This window comes from Oncorhynchus gorbuscha, linkage group LG04, assembly GCF_021184085.1.
Source record: "Oncorhynchus gorbuscha isolate QuinsamMale2020 ecotype Even-year linkage group LG04, OgorEven_v1.0, whole genome shotgun sequence".
NCBI classification, from domain to species: Eukaryota; Metazoa; Chordata; class Actinopteri; order Salmoniformes; family Salmonidae; genus Oncorhynchus; species Oncorhynchus gorbuscha.
In genome coordinates, this window is record NC_060176.1 from 63,593,778 (window position 1) to 63,614,234 (window position 20,457).

Here is a 20,457-nt window from a genome sequence, read left to right on the forward strand (position 1 = left end):
AAAAAACCATCGCCTCCATCAGAAAGGGATACAAAGACAAAGAGTTTAGAGAACAAGAAGATCAGGATTGAATCAATACGTCAATGCATAAAATCAGGACGTCATGTCAGCTCTACAATAAAGGTCTGCGAGATTGCCATGGTCTCATTATTGAAATATATATTCCATGGGGAATATCCTCTCTATGATCATATGTTTCTAACACCCTTGGCACTTGTGAAGGTCTAAAAATTATTTGATAGGTATAGTGTACATGGTGTGCAATGACAGCTTTTATTCGTCTGAACAAGTGAAAGTGTAACCCTAATAAATTAACAAGCTTACATCTCAAAAGGTAGATGGTAATGCAGTGATTGGCCCATTTTAATTTGATAAACCAGATGTCTTCATAGACTTTGTTTATTTGCATTATAGAGACTTTGACAATGTCAAACACCAGACTTCACTTAATGTAAAAGATGTACAGTTCAACAGCCCACATTCTGTCCTCATAACAACCATTGAACCTTGTAAAATCAGCCTTATAAAGATCAGCATTTTAAAAGTATTTTCCTCTGTTTATTACTTCATGAACTACATACTGGATTTAGTAGATGGACAATTGGCTTTGTTACAGTATCACCTTTATTATTTTGAGTATACATTTCTAATGTTTATTGTTTGGTTTTAGTCTCCAAATAAATTTGACCTAAATCATAACACAAAATAACAGAGCCTTTATTAGATTTCTAGAGATAATATTATAGTGTCTGGTCTGTCTGCTTCAGTACAACATATTCTAAGAGTTGCTCCTGCCACCTAGTGGCTGGAAAAGAAACAGAATTAGTCATGTCATTCCAAAAAGTTAGCATAACCATGTAGCAACATTTATTTTTTGTTGAAATGTCCCATTAAAAGGGGTCCCAGTCCTGCCTATCTGAGGATGGGTTCAGCGGCGCTGCCCCTGGTTGGAGAGGGCCTGTGGGGGGAAAGCAGGCTCCCTCTGAAAGGGTCCCTGAGTGAAGGAGCTGGACCAGAGGGTTTAGATGGGCTGGTCCTCTTCTGTGGTGGTGAGACTTTCCTGACAAACAGAGGCGCTACGGTCACAAATACATTGACACAAACCGGTTTACATGTTTACATTTAAAAAATCCACTTAACATAAAACATCCCTCTGACCATTGAATTAAATAAAACATTCCCCACAATAAAAACATTATCTACTGTAACTAAGTTACAATATATATTAATATATACACTGATGACATTGCATTTCCTAATCTAAGAGTATTTTTGCAGCTCAAATCACCTGTGCAGTTGAAGGCGGGTGCTCTTGGAGAGGGGTCCCATCTTGGACAGGATGTTGTTGTAGTTGTGTGTCCGTCGCGGTACGAGGCCCAGGTCTCCTGTCTTGAAGTGAGACAGCTGGGTGGTGTCCTTGAGAAGAGGACCAAGAAGCCCTGATGATCTGGAGGAGGGTGTAGGAGACAAGTATGCATGTCATTTAAGAAACATAGTGAGCTAGAGAAATACACTATATATTCAAAAGTATGTGTATATATTCAAAAGTATGTGGACACTTTTTCAAAATTGGTGGATTTGGCTATTTTAGCCACGGACCGCTTAAAGTTGTCTGTACTCGGTTGCAACACTCATTATCGAGTTCCAAACTGCCTCTGGAAGCAACGTCAGCACAAGAACTGTTCGTCGGGAGCTTCATGAAATGGGTTTCCATAGCCGAGCAGCTGGACACAAGCCTACGATCACCATGTGCAATGACAAACGACGGCTGGAGTGGTGTAAAGCTCGCCGACAATGGACTCTGGAGCAGTGGAAACGCATTCTCTGGAGTGATGAATCATACTTCACCATCTGGCAGACCGATGGACGAATCTGGGTTTGGCAGATGCCAGGAGAACGCTACCTACCCCAATGCATAGTGCCAAATGTAAAGTTTGGGGGAGGAGGAATAATGGTATGGGGTTGTTTTTCATGGTTTGGGACCTTTAGTTCCAGTGAAGGGAAATCTTAACGCCATCATACAATGGCATTCTAGACTATTCTGTGCTTTGTGGCAATAGTTTGAGGAAGGCCCTTTCCTGTTTCAGCATGACAATGCCCCCGTGGACAAGCGGGCTCCATACAGAAATGGTTTGTCGAGATCGGTGTGCAAAAACTTGACTGGCCTGCACAGAGCCCTGACCTCAACCCCATCGAATCGAACACCTTAGGGATGAATTGGAGTGCCGACTACGAGCCTAACATCTGTGCCCGACCTCACTAATGTTCTTGTGGCTGAATGGAAGCAAGTCCCCGCAGCAATGTTCCAACATCTAGTGGAAAGCCTTCTCAGAAGAGTGGAGGCTGTTATAGTAGCAAAGTGAGGGCCAACTCAACTATAAATGGTCATTATTTTGGAATGAGATGTTGACCATGTAGTGAATCTTGAGCTTCTTGATAATCATACCATATGGCAACAATGTACTAGCTCTTGCAACATAAAAAAATAAACAGTAATTGTTATGATGCTGTAGTTCTGTATTGACAGCTTTCTCCAAGACTGTGCTAATGTACAGAGTAAACCTGCACAATGGTTACTAGTGCACTAGCTCACATCTGCTACACTAGCATTAGATGAGAGGAAGGCAGTATGTAGGCAGCCTCCAGTACCTTCCTGGGCCAGGGCCGGTCTTGAGCTCGTGGAGGGAGTCTCCCTCTGGGATGAAGTCCTTCATGGCAGGCCCTTTCCCCAACAGAGCAGCACTGTCCAACACAGCCAACAGCTTCTGCATCATTTGGTTCCTCCGGACCAGAGTCTTCACCTCAGAGTCCTCCTCTTTAGGCACCTCCTGTTAGGATAGGCGAAGGAGTTACGTTAGTGCTACTAATCGCAATGTGACATTTCCAACTGGTGAGCAAATGCGAGGTAAATCTAACCACAAGTGTTAATTACTCATCTCAATGTGGAAACATTTTACACACGTGTTTATAACTAAAGTAACAAAATTCTGACTCATAACTACAATGTAATGACACAATAATTGCGTCAGGAAACAGTTTATAATACATAGAATACTATCTACACGCATGCAATGTTTACACCAGTGGAGGAAGGAGAGAACCATCCTCAATGAATTTTAGAAAAAATCTCAATTGAAAAAATAAGTTAAGTCCTTTTTAGATCAAATCGTATTAGTCCCATGAGCCAAATACAACAGGTGTAGACCTTACAGGGAAATGCTTACTTACGAGCCCCTAACCAACAATACAGTTAAAAAAATATATATGAATAAGAATAAGAAATAAAAGTAACAAGTAATTAAAGAGCAGCAGTAAAATAACAATAGCAAGACTATATACAGAGGGGGGTCCCGGTACAGAGTCAATGTGCGGGGGCACCGGTTAGTTGAGGTAATATGTACATGTAGGTAGAGTTATTAAATGGATTATGCATAGATGATAACAACAGAGAGTATCAGCAGTGTAAAAGGGGGGGGGGGGGGGGGCAATGCAAACAGTCTGGGTAGCCATTTGATCAGATGAACATCTAATCAAATGGCTACCCAGAAGCTGTTTAGAAGCCTCTTGGACCTAGACTTGGCGCTCCGGTACCACTTGCTATGCAGAAGCAGAGAGAACAGTCTATGACTAGGGTGGCTGGAGTCTGACAATTTTTAGGGCCTTCCTCTGACACCGCCTGGTATAGAGGTCCTGGATGGCAGGAAGCTTGGCCCCGGTGATGTACTGGGCCGTACGCACTATCCTCTGTCGTGCCTTGAGGTCGGAGGCCGAGCCGTTTCTATGCCAGGCAGTGATGCAGCTAGTCAGGATGCTCTTGATGGTGCAGCTGTAAAACCTTTTGAGGATCTGAGGACCCATGCCAAATCGTTTCAGTCTCCTGAGGGGGAATAGGTTTTGTCATGCCCTCCTCATGACTGTCTTGGTGTGCTTGGACCATGTTAGTTTGTTGGTGATGTGGACACCAAGGACCTTCAAGCTCTCAACCTGCTCCACTACAGCCCCGTCGATGAGAATGGGGGTGTTCTCGGTCTTCTTTTTCCTGTAGTCCACAATCATCTCCTTTGTCTTGATCATGTTGAGGGAAAGGTTGTAGTCCTGACCTCCTCCCTATAGGCTTTCTCGTCATTGATCAGGCCTACCACTGTTGTGTCATCGGCAAACTTAATGATGGTGTTGGAGTCGTGCCTGGCAGTGTAGTCATGAGTGAACAGGGAGTACAGCAGGGGACTGAGCACGTACCCCTGAGGGGCCCCTGTGTTAAGGATCAATGTAGCGGATGTGTTGTTACCTACCCTTACCACCTGGATCCAGTTGCAGAGGGAGTTGTTTAGTCCCAGGGTCCTTAGCTTATTGATTAGCTTTGAGGGCACTATGGTGTTGAACGCTGAGCTGTAGTCAATGAATAGCATTCTCACATAGATGTTCCTTTTGTCCAGATGGGAAAGGGCAGTGTGGAGTGAAATAGAGATTGCATAATCTATGGACCTGTCAGGGTGGTATGCAAATTAGAGTGGATCTGGAGTTTCTGGGATAATGGTGTTGATGGGAGCAATGACCAGCCTTTCAAAGCACTTCATGGCTACAGACTTGAGTGCTACGGATCGGTAGTCATTTAGCAGGTTACTGTAGTGTTCTTGGGCACAGGGACTATGCTGGTCTGCTTAAAACATGTTGGTATTACAGACCCGGACAGGGAGAGATTGAAATTGTCAGTGAAGACACTTGCCAGTTGGTCAGCGCATGCTCGCACAGTACACGTCGCGGTAATCAGTCTAGCCCTGCGGCCTTGTGAATGTTGACCTGTTTAAAGGTTTACATCGGCTGGGGCGGGGGGGGGGGGGGGGGGCGTGAATACATAGAAGTCATTTAGCTCATCTGGTAGGCTGGTGTCACTGGGCAGCTCTCGGCTGTGCTTCCCTTTGTAGTCTGTAATAGTTTGCAAGCCCTGACACATCCAACAAGCGTCAGAGCCAGTGTAGTACGATTTGATCTTAGTCCTGTATTGACACTTTGCTTGTTTGATGGTTCGTTGGAGGGCATAGCAGGATTTCTTATCAGCTTCCGGGTTAGAGTCCCGCTCCTTGAAAGCGGCAGCTCTAGCCTTTAGCTCAGTGCGGATGTTGCCTGTAATCCATGGCTTCTGGTTGGGGGTACGGTCACTGTGGGGACGACGTCATCGATGCACTTATTGATGAAGCAAATGACTGATGGAGGAATCCATCATGCCATTGGAGGAATCCCAGAACATATTCCAGTCTATCCTAGCAAAACAGTCCTGTAGCTTTAATCTGCTTCATCTGACCACTTTTTTATTGATCGAGTCACTGGTGCTTCCTGCTTTAATTTTTGCTTGTAAGCAAGAATCAGGAGGATAGAATTACGGTCAGATAAACCAAATGGAGGGTGAGGGAGAGCTTTGTATGAGTCTCTGTGTGTGGAGTAAAGGTGGTCCAGAGTTGTTTTCCCTCTGGTTGCCCATTTAACATGCTGATAGAAATTTGGTAAAACAGATTTAAGTTTCCCTGCATTAAAGCCCCAGGCTACTAGGTGTGCCGCCTCTGGGTGAGCGTTTTCCTGTTTGCTTGGCGGAATACAGCTCATTCAGTGCGGTCTTAGTGCTAGCATCAGTCTGTGGTGGTATGTAGACAGCTACAAAAATACAAATGAAAACTCTCTAGTTAGATAGTGTGGTCTACAGCTTATCATGAGATACTCTACCTCAGGTGAGCAAAACTTCAACACTTCCTTAGATATCGTACACCAGCTGTTATTTACAAAAATACATAGTCCGATGCCCCTTGTCTTACCAGACGCCGCTGTTCTGTCCTGCCGATACAGCGTATAACTAGCCAGCTGTATGTTGATAATGTCTTTGTTCAGCCACGACTCCGTGAAGCATAAGATATTACAGTTTTGAATGTCCCATTGATAGTTTAATCTTCTGCATAGGTCATCAAATTTTATTTTCCAAAGATTGCACATTTGCTAGCAGAATGGAAGGAAGTGGGGGTTTATTCAATCGCCTACCACTTCTCGGAAGGCAGCCTGGCCTCTGGGCCCCTTTTTCTCCACCTTCTCTTCACGCAAATGACGGGGATCTGGGCCTGTTCCCAGGAAAGCAGTATATCGTTCACGTCGGGCTCCTCGGACTTGTTAAATTAATTAAAGGATTCTGCCAGTCCGTGGTGAGTAATCACAGTTTTGATGTCTAGAAGTTATTTTCGGTCATAAGAGATGGTAGCAGCAACATTATGTACAAAATAAGTTACAAACAACGATAAGAAAAAACAAAAAAACACAACTGGTTAGGAATACGTAAAACGTCAGCCTTGTTCTCTGCCGCCATCTTGTCACACATGACACCAAATAATTGATTAAAACACACTGTTTTGCAATGAAGGTCTATAGTAGCCTCAGCAGCACTCTGTAGGACAGCACCATGGTGTAGTCGGAGAACACCTAGTTTCAGTCCTCCTCTGGGTACATTGACTTCAATACAAAACATAGGAGGCTCGTGTTAAACGGCACCGACCGCCTTTGGTTTACACTGCTATGATTTTGATTCCTAGCACTTCTTTACCATGAGGGCCTGTTTCAGGGCGAATGCAGCCGCCTGTAGGATGGTCTCCAGTTGTCCTCTCACGTCCCTCTCCTCCTCCAGCGCTCTCCCCAGCCTGTTTGCCTCGGCACAGTTCCTCCCGGTCTCCTCCAACAGAGAGGCCTGCACCTGCCTGTAGGAACAAACCAGAAGGTTGGGGTTAATTACTAATTCAGTTCTTCAATATCAATTGGGTTAAAAACAAAAGACAGGAATCATACTTTTCAGGAAGTACCATGCATGCAGTTCCATTGAAATTCAATAGATTGTGAGAATTAGTTTGACTGTTAATTGAACATATCTCTCACTCGTCGCTGGCATTTGAGGCCTTCGTGTAACAATAAACTGACTAGGGGAGCACCTGACATTTAAATGTCACAGTCACAGGCTGAATGAATTATTATTTCTTTGCCTGACATGAATAAGATATACTGTATCATTGTTACACATTAATTGTCCTGTGTGAATCTAAGTGTGCGTTCTCTAATTCTCTCCTTCTCTTTCTTTCTCTCTCTCTCTGAGGACCTGAGCCCTAGGACCATGCCCCAGGACTACCTGACATGATGACTCCTTGCTGTCCCCAGTCCACCTGGCCGTGCTGCTGCTCCAGTTTCAACTGTTCTGCCTTATTATTTGACCATGCTGGTCATTTATGAACATTTGAACATCTTGGCCATGTTCTGTTATAATCTCCACCCGGCACAGCCAGAAGAGGACTGACTGGCCACCCCACACAGCCTGGTTCCTCTCTAGGTTTCTTCCTAGGTTTTGGCCTTTCTAGGGAGTTTTTCCTAGCCACCGTGCTTCTACACCTGCATTGCTTGCTGTTTGGGGTTTTAGGCTGGGTTTCTGTATAGCACTTTGAGATATCAGCTGATGTACTAAGGGCTATATAAATTTGATTTGATTAATGTCAGTAAGCCAGGCAAAATACTAATTAAATCATGTACAGGGCCTCAGTCCTGCTGGTTTTGGTTTCTCCAAGGCATTGATCAGTAAATTACACTGACTGCTCAGAGAACAGTCACTGAATGACAAGGAACAAAACCAGCAGACACTGCGGTTTACCAGGACCAGAATTGTGGACCCCTGATGTACAAAACAGGAACTCTGGAGTATTTTTTAATTCTGAATGGAAACATCAGACCTTAGGGCATGCATCTCTGCCAGCAGTACAACATGATCCTTCTGCAGTTGTTGATGCTCCTCTTGAGCCCTAGCATACTCCTCCAGCTCAGCCTGCATCTGCTTACACTTCTCTGTGAGCTGATGGATCACCTGATGAAAAGAGAAGAGGAGCAGAGAGGAAGAGCAGGGTAACCTGTCAGCAATCAAAGCAGGCTTCAGACAGGTCCTGTCATTATCATGTGGAGGTGTTGATACACCAAAATCATGCAAGCTTACAATCATGACAATCATCACTCTCACCCCTTATCCCTCCACAGTACCTTCTGGTTGCTGAGGCTCTTACGGGTCATCTTGTTGAACAAGGGCTCCAGGACCTCCATCTCTCTGCGGATATGCTTCTCTTTATCCCTCAGATCCTCGTTCTCCTCCAGCAGCTGCTTGCTCTTGTCTGACAGCTGACTAAGCTGGGCCGTCACAGACACATTCTCGTGGATGGCCCTCATGGTCGTCTCGGGCATCTTCCTGTCCGACACGCGCCGAAACTCTGCTGCCACCGCTGCCACGTGCTGCTGCATCTCCTTCTTTAGTCTAGAGGGGGCAGGGAGGGAGGACAGCATGAGCAGGAGCTCATGACCAGATCATAGTGTACAAATGGCTTCTTAACATAATTGCATTGACCTGTCATTGTCCAGCACAGCCTTCCTCTCCAGGCTGTAGATGACTGTGTGGTGCTCCTGTCTCTGCTTCCCAAGCTGCTCCTCCAGGCCTTCCAAGTGGGCCATCAGCTCCTCCTTTTGCACACGGAACTCCTCGAGAGCTGCTAGCTTACCCGCTGCATGGGGATGGAGATAGGAATAATACAATTACAGTTGAAGTCAGAAGTTTACATCCACTTAGATTGGAGTCATTAAAACTTGTTTTTCAATCCACTCCACAAATTTGCTTGTTAACAAACTATAGTTTTGGCAAGTGGGTTAGGACATCTACTTTGTGCATGACACATGTAATTTTTCCAACAATTGTTTAAGGACAGATTATTTCACTTATAATTCACCGTATCACAATTCCAGTGGGTCAGAAGTTTACATACACTAAGTTGACTGTGTCTTTGAATAGCTTGGAAAATTCCAGAAAATGATGTCACAGCTTTAGAAACCTATGATAGGCTAATTGACATAATTTGAGTCAATTGGAGGTGTACCTGTGGATGTATTTCAAGGCCTACGTTCAAACTCATTGCCTCTTTGCTTGACATCATGGGAAAATCAACTGAAAAAAATGGTAGACCTCCACAAGTCTGGTTCATCCTTGGGAGCAATTTCCAAACACCTGAAGGTACCACGTTCATCTGTACAAACAATAGTACGCAAGTATAAACACCATGGGACCACGCAGCCGTCATACCGCTCAGGAAGAAGACGCGTTCTGTCTCCTAGAGATGAATGTACTTTGCTGCAAAAAGTGCAAATCAATCCCAGAACAACAGCAAAGGACCATGTGAATATGATGGAGGAAACAGGTACAAAAGTATCTATATCCACAATCAAATGAGTCCTATATCGACATAGCCTGAAAGATCGCTCAGCAAGGATGAAGCCACTGCTTCAAAACCGCCATAAAAAAGCCAGACGACAGTTTGTAACTGCACATGGGGACAAAGATTGTACTTTTTGGAGAAATGTCCTCTGGTCTAATGAAACAAAAATAGAACTGTTTGGCCATAATGACCATCGTTATGTTTGGAGGAAAAGGGGGGATGCTTGCAAGCCGAAGAACAACATCCCAACCGTGAAGCACGGGGGTGGCAGCATCATGTTGTGGGGGTGCTTTGCTGCAGGAGAGACTGGTGCACTTCACAAAATAGATGGCATCATGGGGAAAGGAAAATTATGTGGATATATTGAAGCAACATCTCAGACAAGTTAAAGCTTGGTCGCAAAATAGTCTTCCAAATGGACAATGACCCCAAGCATACTTCCAAAGTTGTGGAAAAATGGCTTAAGGACAACAAAGTCAAGGTATTGAAGTGGCCATCACAAAGCCCTGACCTCAATCCTATAGAAAATGTGTGGGCAGAACTGAAAAAGTGTGTGAGCAAGGAGGCCAACAAACCTGATTCTGTTACACCAGCTCTGTCAGGAGGAATGGGCCAAAATTCACCCAACTTACTGTGGGAAGCTTGTGGAAGGATACCCGAAACGTTTGACCAAAGTTAAAACAATTTAAAGGCAATGCTACCAAATACTAATTGAGTGTATGTAAACTTGGAATGTGAGAATGTGATGAAAGAAAAGATTAAATAAATAATTCTCTCTACTATTATTCTGACATTTCACATTCTTAAAATAAAGTGGTGATCCTCATTTACCTAGGACAGAGATTTCTTACTAGGATTAAATGTCAGGAATTGTGAAAAACTGAGTTTAAATGTATTTGGCTAAGGTGTATGTAAACGTCCAACTTCAACTGTAAATGATCAAAGTTTGATCAGACATTTTAGAGCTGGTTTTAAGTAAAAGTCTGGTGGTGGATCATGTGGATGGAATGTTATGGTGTCGAGGTTCTTAGTATCTTACCAAGGACCATGTTCTCTGAGGTGAGCTTGTCCTTGTTCTCCTGGAACTCTTGGCGAAGTTGACTGAGCTGCAGCTCAAAGGAGTCCTTCTCAGCATCCTTGGCCTGCTGCAGTCCCACCAGTCTCTCCAACAAGTCTGTGAGCTCATCCTCCTTCTGGGCCAGCGAGCGCTTCAGGTAGAGCACAATGTCTTTCTTCTCCTTCTCAACTGTGAAATACTGAGAGGAGAAGTCCTTCTGTTGCACCTCCAACTCATCACATTTGTGCTGATATCTGCAAATATGAGGTGAGAAAATAGGATGATGGTGGGATTCAGTCATGGAAACTTGATTGGAATATTTAGTTTCATATTCATGATTTAGTTTCATATTATTATGGTGTATTTTGTTTTAACCGTTAATGTGCAGTATTTTATAAATAACATAGTTTTATGATTTGCATTAGTCCTAACTGATTCGTGTTTGATTGCCAATTTTACGCACATGCACCGCAGTTTTCATAACGGCAATGGGTTCTAATTTTGTCATTATGTGGTTATATTGTTCCAACAATAATCTGATGGTGTCAGTGCGTGTTGACTCGCAACATTATTTCTTATTCAGAGGATCAGATATTAGCCTAAATATGAATAGAAATTATCTGTGCGGACCACCCAATGAAAACTCTCACTTTTCCAATTGTTCCTCCAAGTCTCGTATCTGCGACCGGTAGAAATCTTTTCCACCTTCAGACAATGCGTCGTCAAAACACGTTTTGTCTCCAAATCCAATGATCTCTTTTTTGGTTGATTTATCTCCGCTTTTCTTTCCATTCTTTTTTGGCATATTTGCAATGAAACTTTGTGATTGCACTATTAAACAACTCGGCAACCACAACACACGTTGTTACCAAGAGAATGACGTCAGGTGCTGACCAGTTGAATTGGAATGTTAGTCTGCGCCAAGTATCCCTGACTGCAGTGTGCAGTTCGGGGCCGGGCTCGACGTTTGACCCGCCCACTTTTTTGTTGGTCCGTCTGAGTTTTGACAGTCCCACACTGAATACAAACACACAAGTTTGTGCAAGGCACACGTTGAATACAAACGTATTTCATTTTGGAAGATCATAAGAAATATTATATAAAGTGGTACCAACATATGTGTTGAAACACTTTTTGCATCATGCTATATTTGAGGTCAGCTACTGATATTGTTGCAGGGAACAACAGACTTGTCATGTACTGTTGAAATACTACCAGCTCCAGTACAGAGATCAGAGACTCGGGTGACTTCTATGTCATCTTTACTAAACAACACAATTAACAATTGAAACAATTAACACAGCAGACAAAAACACGATTTGACCACTCCTCAAAAATGGCTTCACTCCTGCTCCTCAAAAGAGGCAGACAGTCATTTTCTTGTTGTCAACTGCCTCCACATAGAACATCAACTGCCTCCACATAGAACATCAACTGCCTCCACATAGAACATCAACTGCCTCCACATAGAACATCTCATCATCTCTCTGTAGCTGGAACATGAACAGTTCCTAGAGGATAATATGTTCCTCTTCATCCAGGCCATCATACAACCGTAGGCCGATAGCTTATTGGCCTCATTGGGTCCTTCCCTGGCTTCCGGATTGGTACAACTACTGCCTCCTTATAATTGCTTGGTAATTCCCCCCCCTCCCACACTGTGTTGTACAACACCAAAACCTTATCCAGTGCCTCATCACTAAGATGGGCAAACATAACATAGCACACCTCATCTTTCCCAGGTGAAGTTAACCCAGCCTTACCTATTGCCCTTTTCATCTCTTCCATGGTAAATGGTGCATTCAATGCTTCATTTACATCTTCCCTACTATCAAGCATACCGGGGTGCTCCTCTCTCGTTCTCTCTCCCCCTTCTGCCTCTCTGACAAACGCTTTGGTCATCATCTCTGCCTTCTCATGTTACTGTCAAATCCTCTCCACTCATTAACACTGGATAATCTCACTCCCTTCTGACCCCACTCATCCTCTTAATCATCCCCCACACTTCTCCCACAGGTGTCGCCCTTCCAATGTTTTCACAGAACCGACGCCAACATGATCTCTTTGCCTGACGGATAGTTCTCCTCACCAGGGTCTGGGCCTGCTTATACTGAATCAGGCTGGGCTCCGAGTGGCGCAGTGGTCTAAGGCACTGCATCTCAGTGCAAGAGTCATCACTACAGTCCCTGATTCGAATCCAGGCTGCATCACATCTGGCTGTGATTGGGAGTCCCATAGGGTGCTGCACAATTAGCCCAGCGTCGTCCGGGTGTGGCCGGGGTAGGTCATCATTGTAAATAAGAATTTGTTCTTAAGTGACTTGCCTAGTTAAATAAAATAGAAAATTTGTTATGTATCCTTTTCAGTATTCTAAATGCCCTGTTCCTACTACTAAACATTGCCCGTCCACCATAGGACTGCTTTTCTCCTCCTCCCTGAACTCTTAGGTAGACTCAGTAGCTGTCCCAACTAACGCTGTTCTCACCCAGTTATTCATACTATCCACATCCACTCTCATATCCACCTAAGACATCACCTGCTCACTCAGCTCCTGAAACTGATCCCACTTTGCCCTTCCAAACACCCACCTGCCTGCTCCATCCACTGACGTCTCCTCCCTCTGGGCTACTGTACATTCCATTTACAGATTCCTGCCATCGCACTAGATACCAGAGTGAGGTCCAAGGCAGACTCCTTCCCTGTGGCTAAATCAATCCTGGTCCCTCTGCCATCATTCAGGCACACCAGATCTTTCATCACTTGGCCATTTCCATCCATCCGTTTCCCACCCAGAGTGTGTCATTGGCATTAAAATCCCCATACCACATTACCTTACTTCTATCCTGGCCCTCAACCCTCTCGAGCACTTCCAGGTCCAATATCTGACTTTATAGTAGTTCACTACCACTATCACCCCTCCTCTCAACCACATATTCCTGTTCAATACCTCTGCCTAGCATCCTGTTGGAAAGTACTTTCTTTATGGAGGTGACACATCCCCCTCCCCCTAGATCTCTGTCCCTACAAACCACTACATATCCCTGTATGATAAACTCCACATTCGGTTTGAGCCATGTTCCATGCACACAAATAAATCACATCAGTCTTGGCTGGCATATCTACAATGAACTGCTTGTACTCCTGCCCATGAGCCAACAGGCTTTGAGCATTCCATTGTAGTACTACCACCATAACTAAGATCCAGTAATACACGACTCCAGCCTCGGCTGATTGAGGTCGTCGCAAACCTCTTCCCATGTCAACCCTGTCATACTCAGATGTCTCCCAGCAGCTTTAACTATTAGCTGAATCCTCTCCGTTTTAGACTCTACTTCAGCAGTGCTATTGATAGCTCCTGCTATGAACGTCACCAGCTTTCTCTTTTCTATGTATACCATATCGCCTCCCACCTGCCCCGTAATCCCTAGTCTAGATGCTCCTACACATCTCTCCCTTGAACCTGTATCTCCCTGGACCACCCTCACTACCTCAGCATATGACACTCCTCTCTTACTTGTTGCACCTCCACTGCCTGCTCCATAGCCTCACACCCACTATATGTCACACTATGAGCACCCCCAAAGGTGCACTTCGGTTGTACACCATCCCCACACTTCCCATACTCATGCTCCCCTCCACACCAATTTCTCTCTTTACAGGCTGTTGCCACACGCCCAAACCTCTGGCAGTTATAGCATCTTAAAGGCTTTGGTACATAAGCCCTCACATAATAACTCATATCCTATGGTTACTTTATTTGGCAGTACCTGGTCCTTGAAGTGTAACAGAAGATGGGCTATCTAACCTAACCCCCACCCCTTGTTGCTTGCAATCTTTGAACATCCACTAGAACGCCTCCTCTCAAAGTGTCCCTTGCATAGCACACCTCACACTCACCGGCACTCCTGTTATCGCCCCTTTATCATTCCAGCTGCTCAACACCACCTTACACTTCCCTATTAGCTTCACTCTGAGAGCTCTCTGCGCCATGTCCGTACAGAACACCAACAAGTTCCCATCTCTTAACTCTTTTATCACAGACGTCAACCTTATTGCTCATCGTCCCCTTCCTCCCTAAACTTCAGAATCACTTTATGCTCCTCCTCAACCACATGCTCCCCTAGCGTCTTTCTTGCCCTTCCTCCGCACTTTCTACCTCCGAAATGCCGCTAGCGATGGAAACTATGTTGCTCTCTTCAAACGTATTTTTCTGGCTCCTCTCTGCCTCTTGCTTCCTTTCTAACCATACTCCCTTTCTTACTTCCTCCTTTATTTGTACCACTATGCTCCATATCTGCCCCACTTTCTTCTCTATCACTGCCTCCTACCATCTCTAACCCAATCACACCACAGACGTGCCGAACCGCCGCAATACCGAGTAAAGTTTGATATTTTATCAACGACTGATCGCTTTCAAAACAGTCGGAAATCTCTCGCCTTGACAGGACTTCGTTTATTCAGATGTATTGTGGGAGTTGCTGTTCATGTTAAGCATAGCGGTGGTTTGTTTAAATTAATTTAGAAGAAAAGAAAACTACAAACAACGACCCCAAGCGGTGACACTTGAACATTTTGATTGCGTGGCAACAGATTCTCGGCGGTCAGACACATAACCAGCAAGATGGCTGTCAGAAGGGCTGCTATACAGCTGGTTCTGATGGTTTTACTTTATTTTTCCCCCGGTGTCCAATGTTTTTTTGAACGCATCAGCTGTACCATATCTTCTGACTGCAATTGTGATTTTAAACCAAATATACGAGGTAAGAAAACGGAAGCCATGACTAAATAGCTAACCAGCTGGTGAGCTGCTCCAGTTTGTTTGTAAGAAGACCCCGTGGCTCGAGTTAACTAGCGAACGAACGTAGTGATATTAAATGGTTCTGCAAATGATTAGCTACACTCAGCAAAATTGTAAACCCAACATGCAACAATTTCAATGATTTTACAGAGTTAAACGTTCATGTAAGGAAATCAGTCAATTGAAATACATTATTTAGGCCCTGATCTATGGATTTCACATGACTGGGAATACAGATATGCATTTTGCCTTATGCAGCGTAATACATCTTTGCGTAGGGTTGATGTCTGCGATGAGCTTTTTGTGCATGTGGAAAATTACTGGGATATTTAATTTCAGCTCATGAAAAATGGGACCAACACTTTACGTGTTGCATTTATATTTTTGTTCAGTATATTTAACACGTTTTGAATCTTTATAATAACATTAGCTAACAAGCGAATTATATTAGACTGTTACACGGAACCCAAACCGAGTGCGCCATCATGCAGAAATGTATTTTGTCCCCCCACATCTAACACGATCACGACACGCAGGTTAAAATATCAAAACAAACTCTGAACCAATTACATTAATTTGGGGACAGGTCGAAAAGTATTAAACATGTATGGCAATCTAGCTTGCACATGCTAGATAATTTGTCCTATTTAACTAGCTTGCTGTTGTTATCTAATTTGTCCTGGGATATAAACATTGTTGTTATTTTATCTGAAATGCACAAAGTCCTCTACTCCGACTACTAATCCACACATAAAACGGACAACCCGGCTCATTTCTAGTCATCTCCTCCTTCCAGGCTTTTTCATCTTTGAACTTATATGGTGACTGGCATCTAAACTTTCATAGTATTACCACGACCTGCAAAACAGTTTGTCTTTAAATCACCCAGTGGGTATAACCAATGAGTAGATGGCACGTGGGTATCTGCTTCTATAAACCAATGACGAGATGGGAGAGGCAGGACTTGCAGTGCAATCTGCATCAGAAATAGAAAGGACTTCTATTTTAGCCCTTGGCAACGCAGACACTCGTTGGCGCAATAATTGAATAACATGGATTTCTAAATGTATTTTGCAAAGCACATGACGTGTCTGGTCTGATCAGCATAGGCTAGTTAGCGTTGGTTCATTGCGCGACAACAACGAGTTTCTTCTGCGCTGTGTCACTGTAAGTGTACATTTTTGGGGGTAGCCTAGTGGTTAGAGCGTTGGACAAGTAACCGAAAGGTTGCAAGTTCAAATCCCTGAGCTGACAAGGTACAAATCTGTAGTTCTGCCCCTGGACAGGCAGTTAACCCACTGTTCCTAGGCTGTCGTTGAAAATAAGAATTTGTTCTTAACTGACTTGCCTAGTTAAATAAAGGTAAAATAAAAACATTTTTGGTAAGTTCCGAAACTATATTGATGCCAGCCACTAAACAAAATTGGGGAAACAAATCCTCTAGCTATGAAAGATTACTTGGCAAGTGAGAGCGCAGAGGCAACCCGTTATTGTCATGCGATGGATCAGAGCAAGCTAGCTTGCCAGCTGTCTTAGATGTTTATTGTTAGCTAGCTAGATTACAAACATACTACACTCACAGATGAAAGGGGAATGAAACCTTTCAAAGGGGTTATTATCTTCACTTGACTGTTCCCTCACATCTGTGCATGCCAAGTGTTTTGTAGCCCTGCTGTCATACTGAAATCATGGCAAGTGTGTTGGTCTTGTTCTAACTACATTTTGTTAGTCCAACACCTTTATCTCTGCAAATCTATCTTCCCAGGCCTGGAATGGGATCTGTATAAGAATCTCTACGGACAGCATCTGGCCCAGGACACGGTGTCAGAGGAGGTGGCAAACTTCCTTCAGAAGGAAAGTCCAGACCGGCCCCTCGTCCTGTCCTTCCATGGGGGATCAGGGACGGGCAAGACTCTGGTCAGCTCCATGTTGGGGAGACACCTGTATGGCACGGCTATGGGCAGCCCCTACATCCATCAGTTTGTGCCAACACTACACTTCCCCTCACCTGACCGCGTCCAACAGTACAGGGTAGCGCATCTCTCCCAACTTGGACCACAGAGTATCATGAACTGCTTAGCGCTCACACATACACACCTTTGCAATGCCTACCGTTTGAGACAGTACTATTCCCCTACAATCAGCTTGATGTGCACTTGTCAAGTCACAGCTTTATGTTATAACCACAACCTTTCCTGCATTTTGTATGTCTGAGCCATTCATTGCCTTGTGAAACAACATTATTTTCATTTATTGCTAAGTGGTTCTGACCCCCACTCTTTTGTCCCTATTGTCCCTTAGCTGGAGCTGAAGGACTGGGTGCAGGGGAATTTGACGGCCTGTGCTCGCTCTATATTCATCTTTGATGAGATGGAGAACATGCCCCCGGGGGTCATCGACGTCCTGAAGCCCTTCCTCGGGCCCTCACACACCGTGTTCGGCACCAACTACCGCAAGGCCATCTACATCTTCATCAGGTAGCAGTAGGCTGATGTAGATGGCCTTGTGGTAGTTGACTGAATTTCTATCTCACGGTTACTGTAAATATCCTACGTTTGAAGGTTTGGATGTTGAACTATCATTGTGCTTTTTAGTAGATCGATCCCCTGTAGAGTTCCTGTATTCCTGGCTATTGTCCAGGGAATTTGACAATACTACTGCAGTTCAGTCTAGAAGTGTTCATTTAGTGCCCTGATTCTGTGAGAGGTCTGGTTATTGCTCTAACAACAGGAGCATATCATGTAGGTTGTAGAAATCATTTGTATCACAAAGCCCCTGTTATGAGTTAGCATTCACTGTCATTTGGTTCTGAAATGGAAGTGCTTATAAGCTGGACTTCAATGTGTGTGTGTCTCACCTCATCAGGATAACTTGCCCCATCCATCAGGACTTGCCTGCTATTTGCCGGTGGATACCGCTAAGCAATTTGTCTGTTTGTATTGTGATGAAAGTTTGACTGACTGGCTGTATTTTGTGGCTGCAGCACCATTGGGGAGGAGGTGATTCACCGAATGGCCCTGGAGACCCGGCAGGCTGGCAAGGAGAGAGAGGAGATCAGGCTGGTGGATCTGGAGGACGCAATCTCACAGGCAGTGTTCAATAACAGCAGAAGTAGGAGCCTAATTGACTTATCAATCAACAGCCCCATTCATTTAGAATACAACTGTCCTACAGTTTCATGTTATTATGTTCTAACTGTTATGAAAAGCCCTGTCTTTCTCCCCCCAGGTGGATTCTTCCATTCCAGCATCATCCAGGAGAAGCTGTTGACCAGCTTTGTGCCCTTCCTGCCCCTGGGCAGACGCCATGTGGAGCGCTGTGCCCGCAGAGAGCTCTGCCAACGGGGTGAGTGCCAGCGCACCGATGTGGTGGAGGCAGTAGGGGGAGCTGTAGTCTACATGCCCGAGCAGGGACAACACTTCTCCAGCAAGGGCTGTAAATCTGTGCCGGCCAAAGTCAATCTCTTCCTATGAGTTAAGGTGAAAGCCTTTTTTAATTGTTAGAATTGTTCCCAGAGCCTCAAACTGATTAGGGTGGATATTATCAGACGGTGAACTGAACTGTTTCTCAATGAAGATCATCTATATATCCACACTACAAACAGGAGAAGATTGATTGTATTCAAAGAGGCATGTAGACACAAGGTCAGAGCTGCAAAGGCAGAAACAGTAACATTGATCACATTTTTACTGTGAATCTCTAGTGATGTATCCCCCGGCCCGGATTCAGTTCAGAAACCGTAGGAGAGATATTCTGCAGTGTCTGGAACCCAGAGCCAGCCTCTACCTCCAATCCAACAACCTTTCCTTTAAACAGAAATGTGCATCATTGAAGTTCTGAGTGTAGTGTGGCCGTAGGGGAATGCATCATGGTTTCACAATGTTCATTATTACTACTAGCTAAACCTGGATGAAAGGAGACGGGTCACTAAATGTTGTCAAAATGAACCAGTGATCTGTGACTTCATTCAGGGATGTGTTCTTCCTCTAATAGGAATAGACTCTTCCAGGGAAGTATAATGCTGACCAAAAGGCAGGCCATATTCTAAGGGGAAAGTAAGAGGTAATGTTAAGGGGTAGTTTGGGATTTTGGTAATCAGGCCCATTATCTACAGTCAGATGAATTTGTGGATATGGTAGCATTGCATTGTGTCATATATCCTTGTCTACCTGGTTTTGTTCAATTGAAACAATCTGTCATTACTTGAAAGTTGAATGCTCAAGCGTTATCATGGTGGGATGACCAGGCAACTAGGAGCAGATCAAGTGTGCTCCTCTTGCCACTAAGTGGCAGTAAAGGCTCTTTTGATAGCCAAGGAGACCGAATTGAACCATCTCAAGAGTTTTTCATTGAAGATTATTCTTTTAATCACTGTTTTTAAGAATATTTGTCAAATTATTTGTTGATGAAAAGAGAAACAAAGAATAATTGAGAAATGTTGGTTTGAAATTATAATATATATATTGTATGGATGATGCCCTAGAAGTTGAATTTACGATGAAATAGCCTGAATAATATTTAGAATACTTAAGGCATCCTTTGAATTAGGACATACAGAAAAACAATGTGTTTACTTTTTACATTTTTGTTTGATGCATTTTGATATGCTTCATACATATGCTGTTGAGAAATGCAAATGCTTTTAATTTTACTGATACATGATGGCAAACAGTAAATCTAAATATGTGTTACTTACTTTACAGACTAGTTTTGGACAGAGGGAGTCTGTTCTTTCATAGTAATCTCTAAACAGCAGGCTGTGTAGGTTGTCAATAATTGTTTTCTGGTGGAAGTGGGATAATCAAAGGGTTGCCTTTATACTTGAAATAATGTTTATATAATTTGCACTATTAAGAACAGAACAGAAATGATCTTTTTACCTTTGCTTTTCTGTATATTTATTAGGAAATGTAATTGTTAAAAAAAAAATGTTTTAGTTTGTTTTAAGGTTCCACCAAAATCAGTTATCAAAGTTAATAGGCTTGGTTTCTTTATCAGTTATTTTGCTTTAAGGCAATTGAAACTTTCATCAAGTTTTATAGAAATCTATATAGTGTTGTCCCTTCTTAATGCCTCCAGAGAAAGCTTTACACCACCAACAGATTGAAGTAGTTAGGTGGTGACTAACCCACGTTTGTCCGTATCTTGGTATTTGTGTCAAACATGTTTTTGATAAAGATGCTGTTTGTCTAATCCTACAGTGGACAATGTGCTCCTGACTGAAACTAAACGCGTCCAGAAGTGCGAAAAGGCAGACCAGAAAGCAAGCGTTGACAAAGACCGATTTGTGGTCGAAACGTGTCTGCTTTTCATAAATAAAAGAGCACCTTTGCATTAGA

At 43.7% G+C, this 20,457-nt stretch overlaps 2 protein-coding genes across 3 annotated transcripts; one reads left to right on the forward strand and one right to left on the reverse strand.

Moving 5' to 3' along the window:
• Nucleotides 1–273: 273 nt before the first annotated feature.
• Nucleotides 274–14,730, reverse strand: cfap157 (cilia and flagella associated protein 157). Of its 2 annotated transcripts, none has more exons than XM_046347709.1 (10): nucleotides 14,218–14,730; nucleotides 10,971–11,337; nucleotides 10,303–10,574; nucleotides 8,405–8,558; nucleotides 8,047–8,314; nucleotides 7,746–7,876; nucleotides 6,581–6,731; nucleotides 2,650–2,828; nucleotides 1,289–1,447; nucleotides 274–1,060 (listed from the first exon to the last, which is right to left on the reverse strand). In XM_046347709.1, exons 2-10 carry the CDS (start codon nucleotides 11,123–11,125, stop codon nucleotides 913–915), a joined length of 1,617 nt encoding a protein of 538 aa, XP_046203665.1. In that variant the 5' UTR covers nucleotides 11,126–11,337; nucleotides 14,218–14,730; the 3' UTR covers nucleotides 274–912. The 2 variants fall into 2 exon arrangements, with proteins under 2 accessions (XP_046203665.1, XP_046203666.1); XM_046347710.1 differs by lacking the exon at nucleotides 14,218–14,730 and adding an exon at nucleotides 12,084–12,494.
• Nucleotides 14,731–14,898: 168 nt separating this feature from the next.
• Nucleotides 14,899–20,457, forward strand: tor2a (torsin family 2, member A). Its single transcript, XM_046347711.1, has 5 exons — nucleotides 14,899–15,080; nucleotides 16,884–17,149; nucleotides 17,420–17,595; nucleotides 18,102–18,229; nucleotides 18,347–20,457. The coding sequence occupies exons 1-5, from the start codon at nucleotides 14,942–14,944 to the stop codon at nucleotides 18,589–18,591; spliced, it is 954 nt and encodes a 317-aa protein (XP_046203667.1). The 5' UTR covers nucleotides 14,899–14,941; the 3' UTR covers nucleotides 18,592–20,457.